The sequence below is a fragment of the Rhinatrema bivittatum genome, chromosome 19 (genome assembly GCF_901001135.1).
Source record: "Rhinatrema bivittatum chromosome 19, aRhiBiv1.1, whole genome shotgun sequence".
Classification (NCBI taxonomy): Eukaryota; Metazoa; Chordata; class Amphibia; order Gymnophiona; family Rhinatrematidae; genus Rhinatrema; species Rhinatrema bivittatum.
The window spans coordinates 27,912,610-27,939,095 of record NC_042633.1 but is presented as its reverse complement, the minus strand read 5'-3'; the positions used below and the strand labels follow the sequence as shown (position 1 = coordinate 27,939,095).

At 45.3% G+C, this 26,486-nt stretch overlaps 1 protein-coding gene across 8 annotated transcripts in view; it reads left to right on the top strand.

Moving 5' to 3' along the window:
• Window positions 1-26,486, top strand: part of LOC115080659 (pre-mRNA-splicing factor ATP-dependent RNA helicase DHX16-like) — a 30,286-nt gene that overhangs the window by 1,646 nt on the left and 2,154 nt on the right. Inside the window, exons 2-8 of one of the 8 annotated variants that reach the window (XM_029584992.1) lie at window positions 12,871-12,945; window positions 13,144-13,216; window positions 16,577-16,703; window positions 17,217-17,330; window positions 17,463-17,564; window positions 20,024-20,185; window positions 25,734-25,907. In XM_029584992.1, coding sequence (XP_029440852.1) covers window positions 20,084-20,185; window positions 25,734-25,907 — 276 coding nt within the window. In that variant the 5' untranslated portion in view covers window positions 12,871-12,945; window positions 13,144-13,216; window positions 16,577-16,703; ... (1 more) ...; window positions 17,463-17,564; window positions 20,024-20,083. The other 7 variants (XM_029584991.1, XM_029584993.1, XM_029584990.1 and 4 more) reach the window with 7 other exon arrangements.

Here is a 26,486-nt window from a genome sequence, read left to right as displayed (position 1 = left end):
GATTTTGCATTAAGAACATATACAAAGATACTTCCTCTCACAGTTTCCAGTGTGAGTTTTATATTTCTTGGAAAGATGGAAATACAGCGCTGGGCAATCAGGAACAGTTCATCAGGCACTTAATATCCAAGATGTATTTCTTCTGATCTGTTCTTTCTCTGATTACAAACAGTTTGTCTGAAGTTGATCTTTTTATGTTAATTCTTCTGACCTTTGTCCTAGTTTCTTCTCTGGGCTTTTCCCATGTGTTCTTGTCATCTGCTGAGGCCTCAACTGTCTGTCTAATCATATCAGCAACAGTTGGGTATGGCTGAGTTGCTATTGTCCTGTTTTCCCTGAAAATCGCACAGTTAGCCTCATGAGTAACTGTTTGTTATTATATCTGATCTCATGAGTTGCTGGTTGTGATAAGCAAGCTAAGAAAAATGGCATATTTATTCTCAAAATGCATAGGCCTTATGTTAAGCAACTACACTAGCAATATTAGTGATTTTCTTTGTTGCACTAATTTCTATCACGGTACACATTTCTTCACAAAAACGAAATAACTCCCTAAATAATTTTATACCCAAAACAACTAAAAAACAACATTGCTATACATCTCTTAGGGGGAAAATAGCCATAACATTTACTTAGATTTCAGCAAAGCTTTCGATATAGTCCCGCATAGGAGGCTCGTGAATAAAATAGGAAGCTTCGGTGTCGGCGCCAAGGTAGTGGAATGGATTACTAACAGTTGACTGAGAGGAAACAATGCGTAATGGTAAATGGAAACCGCTCTGATGAGAGAATGGTGCTAAGTGGAGGGCCTCAAGATCTGTTTTGGGACCAGTTCTGTTCAATATCTTTATGAGCGACTTTGCGAAGGGGTAAGAAAAAAATGTTTGCCTTTTTGCAGATGATATTAAGATCTGCAACAGAGTGGACTTGTCTGAAGGACATGTCTTAAAGTGTTTTAAGAAAGCTTGATTCAATGTCAAGCAGTGCAGAGTCCTGCAGTTGTGATGCGGAAATCCAAAAGAGCTGTGTGTGCTGATGGGGGGGACAAAAGACTATCGTGCACAGAGCAGCAGAGGAAGCTTTGGGTGATCTGAAGGTGGCAAAGCAATGTGATAAGGCAGTAACTAAAGCCAGAAAGATGCTGGGCTGCATAGAGGAAGGAATAACCAGCAGAAATAGGGAAGTAATCATGCCCTTGTACATATAATTGATGAAGCCTCAGTCCTGGAGACCGTATCTCAAAAAGGATAGAGACAGGATGGAAACGGTCCAGAGGAAGATGACCAAAATGGTGAGGGGTCTTTTTCAGAAGACCTATGAGGAGAGGCTGAAGGACCTAAATATGTATACCCTGAAGAAGAGGAAGCACAGGGGAGATATGATACAGACCTTCAGATACCTGACAGGTATTAGCGATGCATAAATTTCAAACCTTTTCTACTAGAAAGGAAATAGTAAAACTAGGGGTCATGATATGAAACTCCAGGGAGGATGACTCAGAAGCAATATCTGGAAATTTCTTCACGGAGAAGGTGGTGGATGCCTGGAATGTCCTCCCAGAGGAGGTTGTGAAGATGAGAACAGTTAATGAATTCAAGAGGGCATGGGGTAAACACTGTGGATCCCTAAAGATTTAAGGAAAAAAGTGTGGTATAACCTTTCTGCATTTTGTTAACTGCACAGAGCGGCAATTACTGCTCTTAACAGAACACATGGGGGTAACCTGAATGGTGCAGAATTTACTACCCTTAATAATACTCATGGGGGTAGCTTGCATAGAGCGGCAGTTACTACCCTTAACAGAACACATGGGGGTAACCTGCACAGTGGCAGTTACTGACCTTATCAGAACACATGGGGGTAACCTCCACAGAGCGGCAGTTACTGACCTTATCAGAATGCATGGGGGTAACCTCCACAGAGCGGCAGTTACTGACCTTATCAGAACGCATGGGGGTAAGCTGCACAGTGGCAGTTACTGACCTTATCAGAACACATGGGGTAACCTGCACAGAGCGGCAGTTACTACCATAAGCAGATTGCTGGGCAGACAAGATAGATCATTTGGTCTTTATGTGTTATCAATACTATATTACACTATCTCGCACACATATCCACACTCACTCATATACACTCACACACATTCTCTGTCTCTCACACAGTCTCGCACACATTGTACACTTTCTCATACACATAATGTCACTTGCACACATTTTTAGAAATGTATATGTTGCATTATCTAAAATTTGAAGTGGCTTACAATAAGAACATTCACATGTTCTTATTGTAAGCCACTGCTGCTTATTGTAGCAGATAGACTACTTTACTTTTATTAAACTTATATTCTGCGCGTATTCATGTTCTAAGGCGGATTTCAATTATATACATATATAGTTTAAAATACATACAGCAATAAAAAAAAACCATACAATAACAAAGCAGAAACAAAAAACAAAGACACCTGAGTATGACCTGGTTATCCAAGCATGTGTCTTGATAAAATTATCAATTTGCTTCAAAGACCTGAATAAAAAAAGAATGCTTTAGGGCAACCAGCAAAACGAACTTATTCCAGAAAATAGTTCCATATGCGTGGGCCATCACCACTGCAAATAGTCTAAAGACATAAGAACATAAGAACATGCCATGCTGGGTCAGAGCAAGGGTCCATCAAGCCCAGCATGCTGTCTCCAACAGAGGCCGAACCAGGCCACAAGAACCTGGCAATTATCCAAACACCAAGAAGATCCCATGCTACTGATGCAATTAATAGCATGCCAATGAAATCATGAGGCTCTGGCCAGCATTCTTCGAGTATTCTCTCTCTCTCTCTCTCTCGTGCATAAACACATTCTCTTTAACGCTCTGAAATACACAATATTCTCTCATCAAACACATTTTTTCAGTCCACCTCCCCAGGTGTAGGCCCAGAACTCCACTTCCCTACCTTGATACACCACCCACCAGCCTCTCTCCTCCCCCCATACAACTGTTTCTGATGCTCCTCCTTCATCCAGCCCAAATTTACTGATTCCCCTTCTTCCTCCTGAATCAGCCAGCCCCTGAGATTTCCAGTGTTTCTCTGGAGATCAGGCAATCTCTATAAGATACTGGAGATTTGATAGACAAGCAGTCTCTTCATATTATAATCTACTGGAGAGCCGATCTCACTGACAGAGACCATTTCCTGTTCCTACCCCAGATCAATCCAGACAAGTGGGTTTTGCCTCCCTACCAGCAGATGGAGACAGAGAGTAAGAACTTTTCAGGCACTGCTACTTAACCGAGAGTGCCACCTGCAGTCCCTCAGTATTTCTCTGTCTCCAGCAGATAGTAGAGGTGCAGACCTACAGTCTGGAGATGATTTAAAAGAAAAAATTCAAGACATTAGTGAATACTGGTGCTCCCCAAGGTGTTAGCTTCCTTCATGGGCCATCCCTCAAATTAAGCAGGGGGTCCTGGTTCTCTCGCTCCCTCTGAGGCCTGCTCACCGTCCTCCAACAGCCAGAAGCAGGAAAGTCTATCTTTATTTTTCTTGGTGCTGCTTGGTTGCTGCTTATTTAAAAAAGAAAAAGCAAATAAAGAAAGGAGCCTGGAAAAGCAGGGCTGTTCTGTCGACTGTGTCTCGGCAGTAAAGCCATTGCCAGCTGTGTCTCAGCAGTGAGACCGTTGCCAAGAGTGAGAGGGGAGGTGCACGACTTGCCTTCAGTACCGGGGACCCGGGACATCATTGGCAGCAACGTTGCAGCGCTCAAGGAGTTATTTTTGCCACGAGCTGCGGAAGAAGCATGGCGCCTCTCGTAGAGCACGGGAAATTGCGTGGGGCCTGTAGGGGTGAGGAAATCGTGCCTGGTTGGAGCCTCTTTTTGCGCCGACTATGCTTCTGAAAAGGCAGGGACCTCTGCAGAGGTCTCAGGCAGTGGTCCCCGCAGGTGTCTTCTGGAGACCCCGGGGGAGGGGGGGGTCAGAAGAGATGGTGGCCATGTTGTCTCCATGTGGAGGCATGCTGTGGCTAGGGAGTTTAGGGATTCCTCTCTCTCTTGGATCCAGGCATTGTAGAAGATAGAGAAAAGGGACATGGGAGCCAGAGGAGGACGTGGTGGAAAAGGCATCCAGTGGTCTGAGGAATTTTCCATGGATTTTGTATTTCTGCACCATAAGGCCTATCTGGCAAAAAGGGAGGCAGCGAATAAGTGTCTGGCTACCCAGAAGTCCCAGCGCTCATCTAAGAAGCATAGGGCAGGTGAGCAGCCCAGGTCCGGGGGGATTCTTCAGCTTCTGGGTCTGGGATATCCATCGGAGGAAGATGGAGAGACCTCTGAGGACTCGGAGGGTGAAGATCTCCAGGAAGGCCCACGAGATGATCCAGGTATTGATCCTGTGAGTACTCTGGCGGGTTGTGAACCTGATGTGGTGGAGGTGACTGTTGCGGAAGGAGATAACCCGAGAGTCGAAAGATTTCTGTAAGGAGGAACTGCGGCCCCTCATTCCCCATGTGTTGGAGGACCTGGTGATCAAGGTCACACAGGAGGATTCCAACAATGAGGGGGTGCGCCCGGCATTAGACGGCCTGCATGGACTACCAAAGGCTTTTCCTTTGCCGAAGAAGTTAGTGGACTGGGAGAGGGAGTCTCCTGAAACAGGGCTGAAGGTGGCCAGGGCTGGAAGAAACCCTGGAGCTTTGGAAACTTCCAAAGGTGGATGCAGCAGTGTCTGCAGTTACCAAGAAGATGACCATTCCCATGGCAAGGTCAGCTGTGCTGAAGGATGTCCAGCAGTGGAAGTTGAAAATCCTGCTGAAGAGATTGCTTGAGGTCTTGGCCTTGAGCCTTTGGGCTGCAGTCTGTGCTAGTCTGATGCAGAGAGCTTGTTTGTGCTGGGTCCAGAAGGCGCAGGAGCAGACATCAGGGGCTCCTGCTGATGCCAACTATGCAGTTCGTTTTGAAACAGGGTGGCCTATGTGTCAGATGCTCTGTACGATATGGACCAAACATCATCCAGGAATATGGTGTCCACGGTAGTGGCCACAGACTCCTGTAGCTGTGCAATTGGGCAGCGGATGTGTGGTCTAAAGCGCAGCTGTGTAATCTTGCCTTTAAAGGGAAGCTGTTGTTTGAGAAGATCTGGAACAGTTGATGAAGCATTTGGGGGAGTTGAAAGGAAACAAGTTGCCCGAGGATAAGAAGACCGTCAAGAAGAGCTTTCCGCCACATTCTTGTTATTCAGAGATGAGGAAGTTTCATTCTAATAGGAATTCTTCCGTCTCTATGCAGAAACAAGGCTCTGGAAGGCAGCAGTCCTTTTGGAGGTCATGTAGGCCTTCCAGAGATACCAGCCAGGAGGCCGGAGGAAGTAAAGCCTCCTAATGAAGGAGGGCCAGTCCACTCTTCCCTAGAAGCCGTCGGAAGGAGACTAACCCTCTTTCATGAGGAATGGACCAAGTTCATGTCCGATCAATGGTCTTGGAAGTCATAAGAGACAGCTATGCCTTAGAATTTTCGCACCCAATCAGAGAGGCCTATGTGGTTTCCCATTGCGCGTCTCACGCCAAGCGGTCAGTGGTACAGGACACACTGCAGCTGCAGGAACTGGAGGCTATCATTTATTTTATTTATTTATTTTTAATTTTTATATACCGAGGTTCTTATAGAGACTATAAATCACTCCGGTTTACATATAACGATAAACTGCCCAACAGAGATAAGGGGGCTTTACATAGAACAGTGGTACATATGGAACATTATAACTGGATGACAATTTAACATAATGATAATAAATAATATAGAATAGTTTTACTTGTAATTAATAAAATTATGTAATATAAACTGTATAATTTAAATATTTAACTTGGATATAGTGACATATTAACCATGCCAAATATAAATAATAAGATAAAATGAATTTTGAACTTAGAAATTGTAGTCCAGTTGCAGAGGAAAATATAAATAAGATTAATTTTTAGAACTCAAAGATTGTTGTCCAGTTGCAGAGACCTGAAGGTAGGACTTGGTATGGTGACCATAATTAGGGGATACTTCTTATTTGGAAGACTTTCCGTCTTGGTAGGATTGTGAGTCTGGGAAGGCTTGTTGGAAAAGAAGAGTCTTTAGCCTTTTTTTGAACTCTTGATGATTGGGTTCAAGTCTTAGATTTGGGGGGAGCATGTTCCACTGGTGGGGGCCTGCTAAGGATAGCGCTCTTTTGCTCAGAGATGATTTTACTTGTTGGGCATGCAGTGATCCTTTGTAAGCGCTTCTGATAGGTCTGGAAGATGTGTGCGGTTGGAGTTGAAAGCTTAACGTGATGGGAGCTATTTTGTTTGTCGCTTTGTGGATGATTGTGAGTACCTTATAGAGTATCCTTTGTTTAATGGGAAGCCAATGTAGATTACTAAGGATTGGGGTGATGTGATCTTTTTTGTTAGTGCTTGTTAGAATTCTGGCAGCAGAATTCTGTACCATCTGTAATGGTTTGATCGTGTTGTTGGGTAGACCTAGTAGCAGGGAGTTGCAATAGTCGAGCTTTGATAATATTATGGATTGAAGTACTAGCCTGAAGTCGGAGAAATAAAGGAGGGGTTTAAGTTTTTTGAGGACTTGCAGTTTGTAAAAGCAGTCCTTCGTGGTATTGTTTACGAACTTTTTTAGGTTAAGATGATTGTCAAGCCATGCTCCAAGGTCTCTGACGTCCGGTGAGAACATGTTATTAGCGTTTGGTAGAGAGAAGCTAGAAGAGATTGTGAGTGGATCCTGAGAGACAATGAGCATTTCGGTTTTATTGGCATTCAATACTAGGTTGAGGCTTGAGAGTAATTCCTTAATGGGCTGTAGGCATTCGTTCCAGTAAGTGATGGTTTTTTGAAGGGATTCTGTAATCGGGAGAAGGATTTGAATGTCGTCTGCATAGAGGTAATGGGTAAGCTTGAGGTTTGAGAGTAGGTGGCAGAGAGGGAGGAGGTAGATATTGAATAGGGTGGGAGAAAGTGAGGATCCTTGCGGGACTCCTTGCTCTGTAAGGATTGGATGCGATTCTTTGTTGTTTATCCTTACTTTGTAGAATCTGTTGCTTAGGAAGGAGTGAAACCATTTGAGAGCTGTGCCTTTGATCCCTATATTAGTTAGTTGGTCTATAAGTGTAGTATGTTTTACCGTATCAAACGCCGCAGAAAGATCAAGTAGAACCAGCAGGTAAGATTGTTTTTTCTCCAGGTTCACGAGGATGGTATCAGTGAGCGATAATAAGAGAGATTCGGTGTTTAGTCGTTTTCGGAAGCCATATTGAGCTGGGGATAGAATGTTATGATCTTCCAGATATTCTGACAGTTGCTTGTTGACAATTTTTTCCATCAGTTTGGCGATGAGTGGTAAGTTTGCAATCGGTCGGAAGTTAGCTGGGTCTGATGGAGAAGCATTTGGTTTCTTCAGTAACGGTTTCAGGATTGCCAATTTTAACTGGTTAGGAACTGAGCCTTGAGACAGGGATGTGTTGATAATTTCTGCTATTGGTTTTGAGATGGTGTTTGGTATGGCAATGAGGAGATTTGTTGGTAATGGGTCTGATGGGTGTGAGGATGGTTTTAGTTTTTTGAGTGTATTTTCGATCTCCAGTGAAGAAGTGAGCTCGAATGAGTCCATGCTTGTGTTTTGTTGCGGCACTGTTGTTAGATGGTGTGTTAAGGTGGGGCTATTGGATGTAATTGAATGGGTAAGGTTAGTGATTTTTGTCTTGAAGTAGTTGGCTAGCTCGTTAGCTTTGTTGAGCGCTTGGTGGTCTGGGATCGTGAGAGGAGATGGTTTGGTTAGAGAGGAGACGTAAGAAAAAAGGGCCTTTGAGTCGAAAATGAAGTTGTGTATTTTTTTTGCATAGAATTCTTTCTTTGTTCTAAGGATAGTATTCCTGTAGGAGTTGAGGTGGGATTTGTAGATGGTTTGTGTCGAAGTGGATGAGTTTTTTCTCCAGCTTTGCTCTTTTTTTCTAAGAGATTGTTTGAGGGATTTAAGTTCGGCTGTAAACCAAGGTTTTCTATTGTCTAATGTAGGTTGTCTATCATTCCAGTTCGCCCAAGGGAGCAGGGTCTAGGAAGATATTCAGTTTACTTTGATTTCCCAAGAAGGAAGGCACCTTTTGGCTCATTCTCGATCTACAGAAGGTCAGTGTCGCACTTCCGTATGGAGACGCTACAGACGGTGATAGCAACAGAGCGCAAGGGAGAGTTTCTCACAACAATGGATCTAACTGAGGTGTATATGCCTATTCCCATATGGTCAGACCATCAGAAATTTCTGTGATTCACAGTGCTCTGAGAGCATTTTCAGTTTCAAGCACTGCCCTTCGGGTTGGCGACAGCACCAAGGACTTTCACAAAAGTGATTGTGGCAGCAGCCCTCAGAAAGAAAGGAAGGGATTCTGGTACATCTGTACCTGGACCATTGGCTCATTCGGACAGTCTGAGATGGAGTGCCACTGTTCGATTCAAGACATCATGGAGCACTTGGCTAGGGTGATAAACCTAGAAAAGAGCCATCTAGAATCAGCCCAGTCATTGGAATATCTGGGGGTGTGGGTCAATACCAGTTTAGGGAAGGTTTTCCCTACCTTGGAGAGGATGGTCAAGTTGCAGGCTCAAGTACTTCATTTGCTGTGGCTTTCGGTTCCCAGAGACTGGGATTATTTATAGGTTCTGGGTTCTATGGCATCTGGACATTTGCTCACATGCGGCCTCTCAGCGGGCTCTTTTGTCCCGTTGGAATCCATTGTCTGAGGAGTTTCAACTATCTTTACCACCTCCGAGGGAATCCAGATCCAGTCTCTTATGGTGGCTGTTGCATCCCAATTTGAAGAAAGGAGTGGATCTGGAGGTCCCAGACTGGGTGGTAGTGACCACATATTCCAGCCTTAGTGGTTGGGGAGCCGTGTGTCAAGGACACGTGGTTGAACGTCAGTGGTTGCCAGTGGAAGCATCCTGGTCAATCAACTAGTTGGAAAGAAGGGCGGTTTGCAGGGCACTAATGGCCATTCTTCAGCAGGTTTAGGGGCGTGCGGTGCGAGTGTTCTCAGTCAATGCAACAACGGTGGCATACATCAATCATAAGGGTGGGACAAAGCGTCAGCTAGTAACTCAGGAACTCTCTGTCTGGGCGGAGAAACATCTGGCAGTGATAGCAGCTACTCATGTAGCCAGAGTGGACAATGTGCAAGCGGATTATCTCAGCAGATAGCAGCTGGATCCTGGGGAATGGGAGATGTCAGCGGAGGCCTTTGCCCTCGTTCAGAGAAGCTGGGGCAAGCACCAGTTCGATCTCTTGATGACTTGAGGAAATGCCAAGGTGGACAGGTTCTTCAGCCGCAGGAAGGAGGTTGGCTCCAGAGGAATCGATGCTTTGGTTCAGCCTTGGCCAATGAGGCTTCTGCTGTACGTTTCCCCCATGGCATGTCGTAGGCAGAGTGCTATGTCGCATCGAGCAATATCCAGGAAGGGTGAATCTAGTAGCGCCAGAGTGGATGCTTCATCCATGGTTTGCGGATCCGGTGTGGCAGGCAGTGGATGGTCCGGTCCAGCGGGGCATCTGCAGGGGTTGCTGCGCCAGGGGCCCATCTTTTCGGAACAGGCAGATCACTTTTGTCTAGTGGCCTGATTTTTGAGCAGCGATGTTTTTGCATGAAAGGGTCAGTCAGTGATTGCTACATTGCTTCAGGCTAGGAGACCTTCCACTTTGCTGGCATTTTATCCGGGTGTGGAAAGTGTTTGTCATGGTGTAGAGAGAGTGACCTGCCTCCTGTGAAGGTCAATGTTTCCGAGGTTTTGGCGTTCTTGCAGGATGGCTTAGCGAAGGGGCTGAATGGATTGACCAGTGTTTTTCTCAAGGCTTGCTTCTGCCAATAAAAAACTCTTATTCTGAAATTATATGTATCAAAATTTGTTATAAGAGGAAAAGCCCTCAGTACTGAACTGAAACGCCAAAGGCTGGCTCCCCAACCAGTTGGTGCAGTCACCGGTCCACAAAAACCTCTCCTTTTTATAATTTTATTTGTAAATAATTTTTAACTTCAAATTTTCGGCTTTTTTTTTTATTTTTTATAAAAACACCGAAGTATGCTGGTATTGCAAAACTCTTTTCAAAATTGCTTATAATGGCAAGTTCTTCCCAGCACATTTATTTTGCATTTTTATGAATTTAAAGTAGGGCTTGGCTTCAAATTTAAAAATCACTTGGATTTACTTATCTTTGTAACACAGTCCTTGTAATGTGATTATCTCCATGCCGCCGTCTTTTGTCGGTATCAGTTTAATTCTGAGAAACGCTACCACGTTTCATGGAATCACTGCATCAGGCCTACAGCTCAAGAGCTGAAAAATATAATTATCAACTCTTTACTTCCTTATTTAATTAATTCTTCTAACAATTATATTCACTGAACATTTACTTGTGCTTTTTTCTGTCTGCTCACAAATTCTTTGTTAGATGTATTCCTCTTGGCTATGCCTGCATTACTAAATTGCGGTGGGCGTAATTTTAATTTATTTAAAAACGTACCCAATCAAATTACTGCAATATACCACCCTTCTTATTACGTAATTCAAAATAGCAAAACATTTCTTTCCTATTTAAATCATTGTCTCAAAGAAATGTTTTATTGGTTGATCTTTGCTAAATGCAACATTTCATTCTGAGTCCCTTTCCATTTTTTTTTTTAAGACTATCTGCTCTTAAGTTCTCAATCAGGTATGCTTGTGCATTGGCTTGTCTGTTCCTCAGTTCCCAATCAGTTTAGGTTTATACAAGATTTCTGTTTCCTCTGTACAAAAAACCATCCTAGATTTCAATGGTTATTAAATGTTAATAATGAAAACTTTTTTTGGGAAGGGTCATTGAAAACAAACGTTTTGGTTTTTTTCTTTTGCTGTTAACTTCTGAAGAACCAATGCTTTGAACTGTCTGCTCTTCAGTTCTCAATCAGGTACATCAATACATTGGCTCTGTTCTTCATTCCCCAACCAGGTACTCAGGCAATTTTCCAACATACAGAATTTCTGTTTACTCCACTTTGCACAGAACTGTCCCAGATTCCAGCAATTGATGAATATTAGCAGCAGAAACTACATTCGGAACGATTATTAAAACAAACATTATTCTTTTGTTTTGAATACAAAATTCAAATTCGCTTTCGTCTGTGCCATTCCTCTGGTTTATCTGCTCTTAAGTTCTCAATCAAGTCCACCGTTGTATTCTGTTTTCTGCTCTCTAGTTCCCAATCAGGTCCTCTTGTGTTTCTCACATCGATAACCAGGATTCTTTTTCATTCTAGCTTTACAATTAACTCCCAAAAACGTCAGGGATTCTACTCTGCGATGTTGTCATTATTCATTATTCTTTTATTTAGACTGCAAAATTCAAAATCACCTCCTCTAAAAGCCATTGCTTTGCAGCCTCTACTGTTAAGTTCTCAATCAGGTCCACCCCTGCATTGTATTATCCGCTCTCTAGTTCCCAGGGCCGCAGCAAGGGCGACCTTTGCGCTGCCGCCGCCGCCGCCGCTCCCTGTTTCCACGCTGACCGTGCGCTTCTCAGGGCGCCGAAGGCAGCCACGTGGTGTCGCGAGCGGGGCCTATCCCGCTCGCGGCAAAGAAAAATAGAAACAATCGGCGCCGATATGAGGGGAGGGCGGCGGCAGCGCAAGGGTCGCCTAAGGCGCCCAATACCCTTTCACCGGCCTTCGGCCGCCCCCGCCTCCCTCCCTCCCATAATAGAGCCTTTCACCGGCCCTGTAGAGAGCAAATAATGCAATGCAGAGTGGACTTGTTTGAGAACTTAATAGGAGATGATTGAAAACAATGGCTTTTAGAGGAGGTTATTTTGAATTTTGCAGTCTAAATAAAAGAATAATGAATAATGACAACATCGCAGAGTAGAATCCCTGACGTTTTAGGGAGTTAATTGTAAAGCTAGAATGAAAAAGAATCCCGGTTATCAATGTGAGAAACACAAGAGGACCTGATTGGGAACTAGAGAGCAGAAAACATACTGCAAAATGGACTTGATTGAGAACTATCTCTGTTTGCCGTGACCGGGAAAGACCCCGCTTGCGGCACCACGTGGCTGCTCTTCGGCGCCCCCTACAGCTCGGCGCCCTAGGCAACCGAAGTTCGCCTTATGGGCTCGCCGATCCCAATCAGATACTCTTCTTGTTCTCAGACTGATAACCAAGATTCCTATTCAGTCCAGCTTTACAATTAACTCCCATAGACATCAAGGATTCTTCTATATGATGTTGTAATTATTCAAATCATGCCCTTTTCTTCTGCTTCTTTTGTCTCTTCTTGCACAAAAAGCAAAAACATATATTGTGAGTGCTTTTAATTTTTCATTGAGCTTGGATTTATTGCTAAAGTACTCGCTTTGATCTTGCTATTCAGCCTCAGCGATTCTTCACCTTTTAATCTAAATATCCACTTCTGTTCTAACCTATATGATCTACTATCTCTATCACCTCCCATCCCATCCACAAGTACAGTATCAATAGGAACCACCTCAAATCTTGAATGGAGTGTCCAAAATCAAGACAAGGTTGCATTATCGGAACAGTTTCCCTTGAATTGTGTATACAGTTCCTATGTTCTGACAACTGTATTTTAAGCATTCTTTTTGTTTTACCTACATACATTTTGTTGCAGGGACAAGAACATTGTACACTACAAAGGACGATGTACATGTGGTAAAATGAAATATTTTATATACTTGTTTCATTGTTATACATTCAAATTCTTTTAGTTGCAAAGTTTGCTTACATACTTCACATCAACCACACAGAGTCCCTTTATCTTTGACCATTAAGTAAAGACATATCTTCCCCTATTTTTTTCTCTGAGAGTTGCTGGACACAATATTTCTTTTAAGTTCTTGGGTCTTGAAAATGCCATTCTAAAATCCTAATTCTCCATACCTGGTATAGTATGAATTGTAACCCAGTGTTTCCTCACTGTTTTTCTTGACATAGTTGAATACTGGATAATGCATGTTTCTATTTCACTGTTATTCTTAGATTTATTGGTGTCTACTAAGGTATCTTGATCATTATATAGTGCCCTCTTATATGCTTATCTTGCATATTTTGATGGATAACCTCATTCTTTAAATTTTTTAGAAAGCACCTCTGACTTCTTTAAAAATGTTCTTTTGTGAACAATTGCGCCTGTATCTGAAAAATTGCGATAAAGGTAAGCTTCTTTTAAAAGGCTCTGGGTGGGCACTATTATAATGTAAAAATGTATTTCTATCAGTTTTCTTTCGATATAAAGTTGTTTCAATTTTTGTCTTAAAAATAAGGAAATTCAGAAAGGGAATACTTGCAAAATCATATTCGGGTCGATACAGTAACGTGCGGTTGAAGATTTCCCGTCTGTAACGTGCTGGGAGCACAAAATACAGACGAGTAAGGCGATCCAGTGATACAGTCTCCAGTTTCACGTGTCCTTAGCGCTTCGTAAAATAGACACATAACCCTTTCCGCACGCAGCATGTAAATGAACGAATTAGCTATTCCCCTCCGATACTGTAACGGGCGCTGATATTATCTCCTTAGTAACCCGCTGTTTTGCCGCGGCCTTAACGTGTTAGTTTACCGCCTCCCCCTAGTAGGAGTTAGGACTGTGAGTCTAGTAACAAATCCATCGACACCGCTTAAGATACTCAAAAACAATAAAACACAATAAAAAAAAGCGATACAGAGATGATCGAGAAAATGTAATGCTGTGGGACACACAAAACCTGTCAGAAAAAAAAATAAAAATTTTTAAATACCTGTTGGAGGGCCGCGTGGGTCGCGGCGGCGGGTGGACGCGCGTTAGTTTCAGACGGCCGGCAGGCGGCGGCGGGAGCCAGGTGTTAAATCTAGGCCGCGGGCGGGTGGGCGCCTGTTCCAGGCGGGGGCGGGTGGACGCGCGTTAGTTTCAGATGGCCGGCGGCGGGAGCCGGGTGGTCGCATGTTAAATCTAGGCCAGGTCGCACAGACGCGCATTCATCCAGGCTCCTCCGCCTGGATGAATGCGCGTCTGTGCGACCCCTGCGATTCGGCGCTCAAGGCGTGACGTCACGACGCCCGATGTCACGACATGTGACTGCCTTGAGCACCGAATCGCAGGGGTCGCACCGGCAGTGAATGAATTCATTCATCCAGGCTCCTCCGCCTGGATGAATGCGCATCTGTGCGACCCGGCCTAGATTTAACACGCGACCACCCCGCCGCCGCTCGCCGGCCGTCTGAAACTAACGCGCGTCCACCCGTCCCCGCCGCTGCCTGGAACAGGCGCCCACCCGCCCGCGGCCTAGATTTTAACACGCGACCACCCGCCCCCCGGATCCCGACCGCCTGGACCCACGCGGCCCTCCGACAGGTATTTAAAATTTTTGATTTTTACACTTCCTGGTGCCTGTCATTTCAAATGACATTTGAAATGACAGGCACCAGCGCACCCAAGTTACTGTATAGGCGCTGTATTAAGCGCCTATACAGTAAAATGGGTTGCGCGGGCATAACCCTTCCCTAACGCTTCACAGCCGCGGCATGCATTTGCATGCGATTAGAAGAGAGTATCAGGCGCTAGGTCAAGAGAACTGTGCGTGCGGGGAGGAAGGGTGCGCCTGACACTGCCGCACTGTTTCTACCGCGGCCTTACTGTATCGACCCGATTGTAAGGTGAATTAGATCTTTTCATCGCATATATTTATCCACATACCAAATTGCTTTAAAGTAACCTCATTGCCGGGCCTGATGATAAAGATATGTATAAATCTTTTGTAAAAAATAAATATGCATGATGAAAACAGAGAACTGGAAATCCACTCTTCTTCAAAGGCCATGGTAAACAAGTTAGTCAGCGATGGGGCCATTGTGGCTCCCATCGCTGTACCTAAAATTTGCTGGTAGAAGGTCCCTTGAAAAATAAAAAAATTCCTTGTTAACGCCTCCCTTGCCAGCTGTAATATAAATTCAGTTGGGAGCTCATGAGGTCAATATCTCCCTTAGACATCTGTATGAGCTTCTTAGCATTAATTTTCAAGACATTACAGACTGAGTCTTCAGGAGAAAGATATTGTGGCATTTGCCACAGGGGTCCTGGCGGCAGCTCTAGGACATAGCTGACTGGGATAAGTACAGTTTAGGTACATTTGTCTGGCTTGGACGACAAGGAAGGTGAAATTAAACTTATCGGATGCCAGTAAATTTCCTTTCCTTTAGTCCTGCCAGACCAGTTCAGCTGGTGGTAGAAAAAATTGTCTTTTTCTTTGGTTTATTCCATTTTGCCTTTGAGGCAAAATAAAACTGAGACAGAGGTTTCTTTAGGTTGCGTAAATCTCGGCACTTAAGATTTATTTTAGAGAAGCAGGATTTTAGAAGTTTAATACATTCTTTTGTTTTAGCTGTTTTACACTATTGTAATGACCTTTGCATAGGGCTTCCAAAATGTTATGTACACCCTTTACAGTTGTTGCTAAATGCGGCTGCTCAATTGGTAGTCGGAAGTACGTTAAGAGACCTATTGAGCAAAGAGTTAAATTTTAACATTTTAACCCTGCTACATCAGAGTATTTATCTGACCAGCCCAGAGTATTTGAAGAGGCTTTTACCTTTGTATGAGCCAGCGTGATTGTTGTGCTCTTATTAGTTGTCCCGATGGTATCGTCTCAATGTCGTGCGTTCTCTTTGATAGCCCCCTCTTTGGAATAGACTCCCTGGGAGTTTGGGGCTGCAGAAAAGCTTTGAAAGCTCATCTGTTCAGGGGAGGCATTCGGGGCTTGATTTTCTAAGTATGTTGATGTCTCTCTGGTTTTATTGTTATGCTATTTATCATCTGCCTTGAACAGTTTTCTGGTAAAAAGGCGGATGATCAATTTTTGTAAATAAATATACAGAAAAGAAGGGGAAGCACCCTTTTTTTTCCCAAAGGGAAATAGAGCCCAAGGGGCGGGGGAGGGGGAAGAGGAGAAAGGCAGAGTCAAGTACAATTGCCTTTGTCAAGTTTTTCTCAATTTTTCTCTCCCCCCCGATTGCCTCTGGGCTTGAAGATTCAATATTTTTTTATGTTAAGTCTACTGACTCCTTCCCTGCTGCACCAGGCTATATAGGGAGGAGCATCAGCCCAAAGAATTTGCCCTATGTCTCCGTCTGCTGGTAGGAGGTCAAATCCAATTGTCTGGAGGTCCAGCAGAACTAAAAAAAAAATAAATAAAAGGGAAACTAACTGCCATCCAGTAAACTTGATTTCACCTTACTGATATTTTCTTTAATCTTAATTTCAAAACTTTATTACAAAGCTTCTTCAATCTTATACAGAGTTATATTATTGTAATGCAGTTTTCTGGTTGTGCATTTCTCAGTTTTGAAATAAAGTTTGAAGAAAATATAGGTAAGCTCTCAAATGCGTGAAAATGGGTACAGGAGTCATGAAAGGTTGAGAACTATTGCTGAATCTACCGGAGAACTGATCTCAATGACCGAGGCAATCACACACAGTTTATTACACATTATAATGAAGCTGGAGGGAGAGGAGCTGAGGGTGTCCTGTTTGCTGTTCCAGGCATCGGTCACATTCAGGGACGTCGCTGCTTATTTCTTGGAAGTGGAGTGGGACATTCTGGGAGAACAGCAGAAGGAGCTGTACAAGAAGATCATCAAGGAGATTCATGTCATCCTCGTGTCATGGGGTAAATATGCCTTTTCTATTATCTAGCACCCCTAGACACATTGCAGGATGGGAGCTGACATTTTATCAGGGCTGGAAAAATCCCTATTTTCTGCTTTTCTGTACTTTTTACCTGCGCTCAGCTATTAATGCCTGCTTCAGGCAGGCATTAATAGTTGAGCGATGAATGTGAGTCTGAGACGCACATGTATTTTTTTTTGCAAGCAGTGAATGAGTAATAGCCTCATTCACATGTATTTGCATGTGATCAGTGCTATCCCATTCACTCGCGTGTTAAATTGGCACTGATCCCCCTATTGCATTAGGGGGTGGATTAGCGCCTATTTAACCCGCATCTGACTGTGGATTATACAGTGCATTCGGCTGTGCGCACTGTATCGCATCAGCCCCTTTGTCAGTTAAACACACTCCCAATGCCCCCCCCACCCATTACTCCATCAGAATAGGAAAGGGATGAAACCCCTAGTAGCACAAGTATAAATGTGAAATGTCATTTTGCTGTCTTTATTGACAGGTTATTAAATTCTGAATCCTGATGTCATATTCAAGATTAAAAAGGAAGAGGAGAAATATTTCCCTCAACGCTGGGAGCGGGAGGGAAAAGAAACCATGAAGGACCCCCCCATTAGTAAGTAAATGTTCTGCATTTAAAGGGCTCTGCATTTTCACATCACATTTGTAGATTTAAAATCCCTTTCCTAATATAACATTAGCAGGTCCTGGGTGACTCCTTCTAGCCAGGTTTGTTTTCTCATCCCAGGCCTTCCCATCGTAACGTCTGTGTTCTCACTGAGCGTTAAACAAGAGGAAGAGCTGCCCTTCATGGACCCTCCTGAATCAGAGATTCCTCCTCCTGTAACAGGCGAGTATCAGATTCCTCCTAAGGTCAGCCGGTGCCATTTACGAGTTCAGCAGTGGAAGGGCACCAGGTCACCCTCCTCTCTCATGCCTGATTCCCTACGCTGGATGGGTTAGTCTGGCTTGCAAGCGTGAAGAAGTGATGGTTGCTGCCGGGGCTGCCAGGGGCCCATGTCCAGTGAGGACAGATTTGCTTGATCTAACCTCACAGGCATAAGGGTGAGATCCTGTCCCTCCCTCCACGTCCCCTCTGCCCGCGCTTCTCCCCACCTTCTCCCCTGAGCCTGGATCCGTCTCTCGGGTTCGCTGCGAAGGAACGGCTGGGACCGGGCTGTGCTGTGCCCCGCCCCCTGCCATCCAATCGCAGCAAAAGGAAGGGGCGGGGCTGCAGCAGCAGAGCTCTCCTGTGATTAGACTCCGACCCTGCCTGTCTCGCCCTCACAACCATGGCGGAGCTGTAGCTTCCGGTCGGTGATCGAGAGCTCGGCCGTGCGCTCCGAAAGCGGGCAGCGGTCACCCTGCCGGGAAAAGCCGCTTAGCATGGAAGGAGCAATCGGGGCTAAAGCTGGGGGGAAGGGCGGGTTCTGGCCCAGGCATGAGCTGCGCTTTACGGCCTCCCCCTCCCCAGGCTTTAAGCTTGCGAGTCCTGCAAACCGTGCAAACGTCCCCGGGTTTTAAGCGGCTCTTCCCGCCAGCCTGCTCTAACTGCTCCGTGTTCACGGTCTGATTGTGACAAAGGTGTTTGCATGGAACCAGAAATCGGTTGAATAAATAAATAAATGAATGAATGAATGAATGAGCGAGGGATGCGATTTGTGTGAGAGAGAGATTTCTCAGGGCAGTGCTGGACGGTCTGTGCTGGCAATAGATAGACCTGACGGGAGGCGTAAATCCCCCGACAAAGGTAAGGGGGGGGTTTAGACAGGGCCGGCCGGGTGGGTTAGGTAGGGGAAGGGAGGGGAAGGTGAGGGGAGGGCAAAGGAAAGTTCCCTCCGAGGCCGCTCCGATTTCGGAGCGGCCTTGGAGGGAACGGGGGTAGGCTGCGTGGCTCGGCGCGCGCCGGCTATACGAAATCGATAGCCTTGCGCGCGCCGATCCAGGATTTTAGCGGATACGCGCGGCTCCGCGCGTATCTACTAAAATCCAGCGTACTGGAGCGCCTGGAGCGCAAACAAAAGTAGGCTATTCGCGCTCGTTTTAAAATCCGCCCCTTAATGTTTGTTTCCATAGGCGATGAGGTTTCACCGCGCACTGTGTGTGTTAGAAAGATTCTTTTATTTTAAGAGAGAACATTTCATTCTTGTGATTGCGGGCGAGTAACTGTTAATCACTGGAGGGTGTAATACAAGAGAGTCGGGGAAAGAGGGGTGAAAACACGGAGCCTCTGTCCCCGGCTGCCTGGCGAGTGCAGAGCCTGCTGTGAAGGGATGGACCACAGGCTCCAGCAATGTCGCGGGCCTGCAGCCGTCCGGATGAGATGCACAGGGGATGGAGCAGTTCAGGGCAATACGGAGAAACAGGCTGGATCCTTTACAACTATTGGGAAGTCCTAGGAGAAGTGGAAATCCTAATATTCTGCGGGGCGGGGGAATAAAAGAAGGGCTGGGGATATTGTTCTGTACTTTGTATTGGCTGTTGATTGTTGCTGATTGAATTGTGATGGATAGAGGTGTTGTGGACTTGCTGTTTTCCTGATAAAAAAAAAGTTTATTGTAATAAAAATCATACAGAAGTGTGTTTAAATAAAACAGAGGGTAAATGTGAACCGTGAGACTTGTGGCTTATAAGTGGCTTCCTCTGAGCTCTGAGCCACGGTGGGATCTTGGGAGGCTGTAGTACTCCTGGTAATGATATCTTTTCCCATGTGGTTGGGGGAGGCGTTTCTACTCCTTGAAAAGGTCAAATATAAGTTCCGAAAAATGCTTATTGTGAAAGCCTCGCTGGCTCAAGGGTTGAGCGCCGGTTTCCTATCCGGGAGGTTGTGGAATCGAAACCCCACCAGCTCCGTATCACCGCGGAATGGAACATCCTCTGTGCGCGACAATGGCCCAAATTTTACCAAAACTTCCTCTTCTTGTTGCTTCTGATCAGTAACATCCTCTGTCGCGCACAGAGGATGTTCCATTCCGCGGTGATACTGAGCTGGTGGGGTTTCGATTCCACAACCTCCCGGATAGGAAACCGGCGCTCAACCCTTGAGCCCTAGAGGTGACAGGCTCTGTATCCCTGTGCCCATCCCCTGAGCCCTCCCGTCCCCAGTGCCCTAGAGGTGACAGGCTCTGTATCCCTGTGCCCATCCCCTGAGCCCTCCCATCCCCAGTGCCCTAGAGGTGATAGGCTCTGTATCCCTGTGCCCATCCCCTGAGCCCTCCCATCCCCAGTGCCCTAGAGGTGACAGGCTCTGTACCCCTGTGCCCGTCTCCGCATGACTGTGACTGCGTCTCCCCCTGCTTCCTTTCTTAGTGGGTAGAAAGCGGCTTTTCCACGCAGTGGTGCTACGAGAACTTCATTCAGTTCCGCTCAATGAGACAAGCCCGGGACGTGCGGGAACAGCTGGAGGGGCTGATGGAGAGGATCGGGGTAGACCTGGCGTCCTGTGAAAGCGACAATATCCTCATCAGGAAGGTGAGTGCCAGGGAATGGAGGGGGTCCTGGGCGGCTCTGAAACCTGGTTTATGCCCTTCACCTATCTTCCCGGCAGCATTGTACGTGCGTTTGCCCAAAGGAGATCAAATTCCTGCATGGAATCCCCCCCCCCCCCCCCTCCCAGTCCTGCTGTTTCCCCTTTTTTAAAGTCACAAAACCAAAATTGGTCAACTGGTCATATAACTTGCTCTTCTATAAACTCATAAACATTGGCCACTGTTATCCCTTCACAATGCCTATCAATGTAAATGATGAATACATGTCGAAGGGGCATGTCACATGTGGTTCATGAGACATGTGCCCACAAGCTCTTACATCTGGGCTCCCATCAAAAAAAAAAATATATTTTTTTTTTTTTTTTAATTGGCAGAACGAAAAGAAAGATCTGTACAAGGCTAAGAGAACACACAAGTTGTCTTAAAACAGCCAAAATGACAGCTCCCTTGGAATCACATTGCATTAAATATGCTCGTGATTTTTCTGATCTGAAATGGAGTATTTTGGAACAAATCTTCAAATCAGATAGAGGAGGAGATATACAGATCTGTTTCAATAAGCTGAGAACAATTCTGGATCTTTTGCGCTTGATTCGATTCATCCCCCTGGTTCAAATGAAATTATAAATTGGTATTCCCTGTAGGTACCAGGATCAGTCCAGACTGTGATATTTCTCTGTCTCCAGCAGATGGAGGTGGTGCAAACCCTGCAGTCTTGACCTGAATTTATGGTTGGGACTATTTCCCTTTAAAAAAAAAAAAAGAGGAAAATTGCAATTGACAAGGAATCAAGCTTTAAAAAAAAAAAAAAAGTCAGAGAACAGCTTTAAAAAAAAAAAAAAAGAAATTGCAATTGACAAGGAATCAAGCTTTAAAAAAAAAAAGTCAGCAGAGAACAGCTTTAAAAAAAAAAAAAAAAAAAGAAATTGCAATTGACAAGGAATCAAGCTTTAAAAAAAAAAAAAGCCAGCAGAGAACAGCTTAAAAAAAAAAAGAGGAGAAATTGCAATTGACAAGGAATCAAGCTTTAAAAAAAAATTGCAATTGACAAGGAATCAAGCTTTAAAAAAAAAAAAGTCAGCAGAGAACAGCTTTAAAAAAAAAATTGCAATTGAGAAGGAATCAAGCTTTAAATAAAAAAAAGTCAGCAGAGAACAGCTTAAAAAAAAAGAGGAGAAATTGCAATTGACAAGGAATCAAGCTTTAAAAAAAAAAAAAGCCAGCAGAGAACAGCTTTAAAAAAAAAAAAAAAAAAGAAATTGCAATTGACAAGGAATCAAGCTTTAAAAAAAAAAAAAAAAAGTCAGCAGAAAACAGGACTTTGGGGGAAAAAAAAAGCCTCCTAGGGTGTTCCCAGCGAGCCATTCCCCCCCGGTAGGAGGCTGAGGAGCTGGGGTAGGTTCCCCCGCAGGGCTCCTGCAAGGTAAGGCTCAGGGGAAGATACCGGTGATCCGGTCCCTCTTCTCGCTTCGCTGCCCCGAGCCGATTAAAAAAAACAAGAAAACCCAAAAGAGCAGCCTGCCGTTAATTTTTGTGCGATTCAAATCGGGGCACATTGTTTTTTTTTCGCTAACCGCACTTCCTTCGGCTTCCTGCCGCGATTTTACAGCTCCCCCCTCGCTGCCGCGGCCATCTCGCTGTACTGCCTGCGGGGAGCCTGTCCCCAGACTCTCCTGTGCCCCTCCGGCGGGGAGGGCAGCTCTTATCCTACCAATTGTCTTTTCTCTTGGTTGAGGAACTGTTTTGAGGTTTGATTGTAATGATCAGGTGGTAGTTTTGGGGCGGAGGACCTGATGGAGAACTGCTTTGCGGTTTACATGAAGTTCATGACTGGGCACTCTCAGGGCAGAGGACCTGATGGAGAACTGCTTTGCGGTTTACATGAAGTTCATGAATGGTCACTCTCAGGGCGGAGGACCTGATGGAGAACTGCTTTGTGGTTTACATGAAGTTCATGAATGGTCACTCTCAGGGCGGAGGACCTGATGGAGAACTGCTTTGCGGTTTACATGAAGTTCATGAATGGGCACTCTCAGGGCGGAGGACCTGATGGAGAACTGCTTTGCGGTTTACCTGAAGTTCATGAATGGGCACTCTCAGGACGGAGGACCTGATGGAGAACTGCTTTGCGGTTTACATGAAGTTCATGAATGGTCACTCTCAGGGCGGAGGACCTGATGGAGAACTGCTTTGCGGTTTACATGAAGTTCATGAATGGTCACTCTCAGGGCGGAGGGCAGAGGACCTGATGGAGAACTGCTTTGCGGTTTACCTGAAGTTCATGAATGGGCACTCTCAGGACGGAGGACCTGATGGAGAACTGCTTTGCGGTTTACCTGAAGTTCATGAATGGGCACTCTCAGGGCGGAGGACCTGATGGAGAACTGCTTTGCGGTTTACATGAAGTTCATGAATGGGCACTCTCAGGGCGGAGGACCTGATGGAGAACTGCTTTGTGGTTTACATGAAGTTCATGAATGGGCAGCCTCAGGGTGGAGGACCTGATGGAGAACTGCTTTGTGGTTTACCTGAAATTCATGAATGGGCACTCTCAGGGCGGAGGACCTGATGGAGAACTGCTTTGTGGTTTACCTGAAGTTCATAAATGGGCACTCTCAGGGCGGAGGACCTGATGGAGAACTGCTTTGTGGTTTACATGAAGTTCATGAATGGGCACTCTCAGGGCAGAGGACCTGATGGAGAACTGCTTTGTGGTTTACATGAAGTTCATGAATGGGCACTCTCAGGATGGAGGACCTGATGGAGAACTGCTTTGTGGTTTACCTGAAGTTCATGAATGGGCACTCTCAGGGCGGAGGACCTGATGGAGAACTGCTTTGTGGTTTACATGAAATTCATGAATGGGCACTCTCAGGGCGGAGGACCTGATGGAGAACTGCATGCTAAATTACCTTTGTTGAGTCTGTTATACTACCTGATTGTAAACTAGCAGTTATAGGAATAGCAAATAATGGAGGGGAAATAGTTCCTGGTTGAAGACTACCTAGATATGCAAGGGTTTTTCTGGTCAGGTGATTTTCTCCCGGGCCATGTTTGATTGAAGTACCTTATAAAAGGGGCAGTGTTGCAGACACCATTTTAAGACCGATCTTAGTGGCGTGAAGATGTGGACCTGGTTCTGGGCAAGGTAACAATGTGTGGATTTGGCCCCCCCCCCCACTTGAGGCAGACAGAAATTTGAACCATGATATCGTGTGGGGGTTCGATTGGACATTTGATGACAAGATAAGTGCTAAAATACTTTGATGCTCATTTGAAAAGGAATTTTTGTTCTGTGACTGTGCGGGACTGTTTTGGGTGATTTCTAAATATTTTTGAAAAAATACAAAATAACATTAAAAAATATAGATAGGATTAGATAAAGAAAAGTGGAATTTCCTCCTGAATTGGCTCTTTTATAAAATTGAAGAGCTTAGGGTTGTCGGTCCCATATCAATGTGTGCATAAAAAGTTTTTTACATAAAGTATGAGTTTATAAAAGATCACGTTATATGACCAGATGCCCACTTTTGTTTTTGTGAGTTTATATGACTGTGTGGGTCTCTGGACTATGTTTGTTGTTGGGACTTTTGTGAATTGATTGGACCCTTTTTAATGTCGCCATCCCCACTGGGGCAGATTTTAAAAGCCCTGCTCGCGTAAATCCAGGCGGATTTACGCGCGCAGAACCCCAGGACGCGCGTAGGTCCTTGGGTTTTTGGAAGGGGGCGTGTCTGGGCGGGGCCGATTGCTGCGTTATGGGGGCGTGGTGAGGCATTTCGGGGGCGGGACCAGGGGCATGGCGCCAGCCCGGGGCGTTCCGGGGGCGTGGCTGCGCCCTCCGGAACTGCCCCCGGGTCGGGTCTCGGCGCGCCAGCAGCCCGCTGGCGTGCGTGGATTTATGTCTCCCTCCGGGAGGCGTAAATCCGTGGATAAAGGTAAGGGGGGGTTTAGATAGGGCCGGGGGGGTGGGTTAGATAGGGGAAGGAAGGGGAAGGTGAGGGGAGGGCGAAAGAAAGTTCCCTCCGAGGCCGCTCCGAAATCAGAGCGGCCTCGGAGGGAACGGAGACAGGCTGCGCGGCTTGGCGCACGCCGGCTGCCCTCCGATCTAGGATTTTAGAAGATACGCGCGGCTACACGCGTGTCTTATAAAATCCAGTACGCGAACGCGCTTTTTTTAAAAATCTACCCCACTCTGTTCAGGTTACCCCATGCCTTCCAAGAAGCTCAGTGCTTTGTTACCATTCTCTTGCCACTAGGGATCCTCTGTGCTTATTCCATGGCTTCTGAAATCTGTCACAGGAGGGCAGACGTTGTAACATACTTGTTAAGGGGATTTACAGTTGGTATAGAAGGCTACAGTGGTTAATAACTTTATCCAAGTGAGGAACACTGTACAAATAGTGCAGTATGGTTTAGATATTTATAGTGATGTGATAGTGTGAGTATATGTATGTATATTACACAGTTTTTCATGGGGTTCATGTCAATCTATAAACAATTTAAAAAAAGTCCAGGTCCACGTAGTGCAAGACAGGTTAAGGCCTGTGTGCAAAGTACTTAGGTTTGTCATTGGCTGATCTTGGGCAGTAGCCAGTTCCACAGTGTTAGGACTGAGCCTGCAGAGGTTTTTTCCTGGTGCTCATGAGGCTGATAGGTTTGGGTGGAGGCAGCACTAGGAATGCCTGAGTTTATGGTTGCAGATGGGTGAGAGGTAGGTTGGTGTCAGGTCTTTCAGTGTTCTTATCGGCTAGGATTAGGAATTTGAATTTAGTGTTTGCAGGGTTTTTAGAATGGGGGTTATGTGGTTAAATTTTCATGTTTATCATGCAGCCTGCAGCATTGGGATTCCAGCATAGAGGTTATTACAATAGTCTCAGATAACAGTCACAAAGGCATTCTCATCCAGGAGGTGGCAGAAACATGTTTTGGATACTGCCGGGAAGTTGAGTCTAGAATAAAGTCTAGACTTGAACTTGGGAGCTGAGGATTAGTGTTGTCTCAGTCCATAGATTGTCTCTTTTTTTTTTTTACTTAACATTTGTTTCCTTGTAAGCAGCTGACAATGTTTGTTATGCAGTGGATGACTTTGGCAATGGTTAAGTTTGGGTTTGTGCTGAATGGAATTGTAGCAGTACAGCATTTGATGATTTCTGAGTTTGTCAAGGGGCGCGGGGAGCCATGTTGATGTCAAATAACATAGGTGATAGGATGGAGTCATGTGGTAAACCACAAGAGAGCTGCAGATTTGGGTATTGGTATTAGAGGAAAGATGCTCTTTGAGGTCCCTACTACAGAGGTGGGTCCTCTTATATGGACCCATGATCCCAAACACTTTGTGGTAAAAGATCTTCAGCTAAAATGACAGGAATCAATGGCCCCTTATAGACTAACCAGATTCTTAAAGCATGAACATTTGAGGAGAGTTCCCATCATCAGAGACACATCCCACAATGTGGCGTTGCACTATATCACACGTAGGGCTTGATCCCCCTCAGCCTCTGATCTCTCTCTCCCTCCTTCCCCTACAGGCCATTACAGCAGGCTACTTCTACCACACTTCACGGCTGACTCGGGGAGGGTACAAGACCGTGAAGCACCAGCAGACGGTGTATGTGCACCCCAACAGCTGCCTGTTCGAGGAGCAGCCACGCTGGCTCATCTACCATGAGCTGGTCTTCACAACCAAGGAGTTTATGCGGCAGGTCAGTGCTCTTTCCTCACTTTGAGCCATTGCTGTCTTTTACCTTATGCTCCACGGTCTCCTCTCACTCTTCTTGGAGAAGGAAAAGTCCATAATACAAATGCATTATGAGCCAGGTAGACTAAAGAAAGCTAACAAAAAATAGATATACTTTTTGGGAGCTGCTAGGTACCTGCAAACTTGAACTGGCCCCTGTCAGAGACAGGATGCTGGGTTTGATAGATTTTGGTCTGATCCAGCATTGACATTTATGTTCTTGTGTCAGTGGTAGAAAGTGACTCCCCTACAGATGGGAGCACAGACACACAGACAGGTCTAAAACTAAGATGGAAACTTGGCTGTGCCCCATCCTCAGACACACAGTACCAGGCCTAAAACTGAGGTACAGGGAGATGGGTGGATTTTCATCTGACAAACTTCAGAAATTAGTTGGCTAAATCCTTAATGGATAAAATTTCCACCTGTATCCCATCAGTTAAACGTATGCACCTTAAAGAGCCGTTCTCAAAGCAAGGTTGCGTACCTGTAACAGGTGTTCTCTGTGGGCAGCAGAACAAATCAGCCACACAAATGGGTGACC